The following is a 2076-nucleotide window of genomic DNA, read 5'->3' on the forward strand; positions in this document are numbered from 1 at the left end:
GTTGGCTGAAAACTTGATCTTGATCCCGAGGAGGGGCTGGCTGCAAAACGATATACTGTTTAATATTGCAAAAAAAAACACACACACACAAGCAGCTCTTGTCCCCCGCCCCTCTCTCTTCCAGAACCTTGCAGAGATCCTGGGTCGCTGCTACTGTGAAGACCTGAAGCAGCAACATGTCAAGGCGACGGCTCCTTCTCTTCTGATCAACGGAGGAAGGAAGTTGCCCCCTCCTTCCCTTCCCCCCTTGGAGACCATGGAGAAATCTCTGTGTAACTATCAGAAAAGCTATGATCTGTGCAGGCAAGGCCACCACGAGTGCTGCGAGAGAGTGGTCATCAATGTGTCGGGGCTTCGCTTTGAGACCCAGATTAAGACGCTTCGCCAGTTCCCAGACACTCTGCTGGGAGATCCCCAGAGGAGAATCCGCTACTTCGACCCCTTGAGGAACGAGTACTTCTTCGACAGGAACCGCCCGAGTTTCGACGCGATCTTGTACTATTATCAGTCCGGGGGGAGGTTGAAAAGACCAAATAGCGTCTCCCTAGAGGTCTTCATGGAGGAGCTGCGGTTCTATGAGTTGGGAGACGAGGCGATGACTAGGTTCCGTGAGGATGAGGGTTTCCTCAAGGAAGAGGAGAAACCAATGCCGAACAACGAGTTTCAAAGACAGCTTTGGTTGCTCTTTGAGTACCCCGAGAGCTCGCCCCCTGCCAAGGTTGTTGCTATCATTTCAGTACTGGTAATTCTGATCTCTATAGTGGTCTTCTGTTTAGAGACCCTGCCCGAATTCAGGGATGAGCAGGACCCTACGTTGCCAATACACCCTCATCGAGGGAACCTCACCCACCCAGAGGTCGCGATCAACCCCTTCCACGACCCCTTCTTTGTAGTGGAGACTATGTGCATTTGCTGGTTCTCCTTTGAACTCTTGCTGAGGTTCATAGTCTGCCCCAGCAAACCTGGCTTCTTCAAGAACATCATGAACATCATCGACTTTGTGGCCATCATCCCCTACTTTGTGGCCCTGGGCACCGAGTTTGCCAGACAGCGTGGGGTGGCCCAACCAGCCATGTCTCTCGCCATCCTCAGAGTAATTCGTCTGGTCAGGGTCTTCAGAATCTTCAAACTCTCCAGGCACTCCAAGGGTCTGCAGATCCTGGGGCAGACTCTGAAAGCTAGCATGAGGGAGTTGGGGCTCCTCATCTTTTTTCTCTTCATCGGGGTAATCCTCTTCTCTAGTGCTGTCTACTTTGCTGAAGCAGAAGACAAGAGCACCATCTTCACCAGCATCCCCGAATCTTTTTGGTGGGCAATTGTGACAATGACCACCGTGGGCTATGGAGACATGTACCCCATGACTCTGGGAGGCAAGATCGTGGGATCCCTCTGTGCCATTGCTGGTGTGCTCACCATCTCCTTACCTGTACCTGTGATTGTCTCCAATTTCAGTTACTTCTATCACAGGGAGATCGAAAGTGAGGATCAGACCCAGTATTCACATGTGACGACATGCCCTTACCTACCCCCGAGTCCCAAAACACAATCGGTGACTGGGAAAAGCACAGAGGTGGAAGATGATCTTATTAACAATTTCTGCGCACCTCTACAAAATGACATGTTGGATGGTTTTTGCCCTATTGACAGTGGACACCTAGAATCCACCAGCTCGCCAAACAGGAAAGCCTTGGTCACCCAAGTTTGACTTGGTTCCCTCTTTTGAAGCTGCTTTAAACATGAATGCAAAAAAAAAAATCAAATGCATCATCTAAACTACACTTAATTCTTGGAGTTGATTGGTTTACCTCCAGCAATGGGTAGTGGTGGGGTTTCGGGGTGGAGGGTCAATGAATCCTGTAACCAGTCAACCATAACTTGTGCTTAAAGAGAGACAAATCAAGCTTGTAAAAATTCACAACAAAAAGTCTGACTTATTGACGTGTTTTGGCAAGGGGGGGGGGGGCGTGGGGGAAGAGTGGGCTGTCAGTATTTCTTTTGAAGGTAGGAAGACTCAGGCTGGGTTGAGAATGACTACCTCAGCCTCAGAGGAAATTGGCAATTTGTTTCTCCTAGTGG

General features: G+C 49.8%; 1 protein-coding gene across 1 annotated transcript; it reads left to right on the forward strand.

Moving 5' to 3' along the window:
* Positions 1–241: 241 nt before the first annotated feature.
* Positions 242–1705, forward strand: LOC137353670 (potassium voltage-gated channel subfamily A member 2-like). Its single transcript, XM_068020030.1, has one exon. The coding sequence runs from the start codon at positions 257–259 to the stop codon at positions 1703–1705; it is 1449 nt and encodes a 482-aa protein (XP_067876131.1). The 5' UTR covers positions 242–256.
* The last annotated feature ends 371 nt before the right edge of the window (positions 1706–2076 follow it).

The sequence above is a fragment of the Heterodontus francisci genome, chromosome 41 (assembly GCF_036365525.1).
Source record: "Heterodontus francisci isolate sHetFra1 chromosome 41, sHetFra1.hap1, whole genome shotgun sequence".
Lineage (NCBI taxonomy): Eukaryota > Metazoa > Chordata > Chondrichthyes > Heterodontiformes > Heterodontidae > Heterodontus > Heterodontus francisci.

Excerpts from the sequence above, each read along its gene's own strand:
- LOC137353670 (XM_068020030.1), top strand. The coding sequence starts at position 257 with ATGGAGAAATCTCTGTGTAACTATCAGAAAAGCTATGATCTGTGCAGG.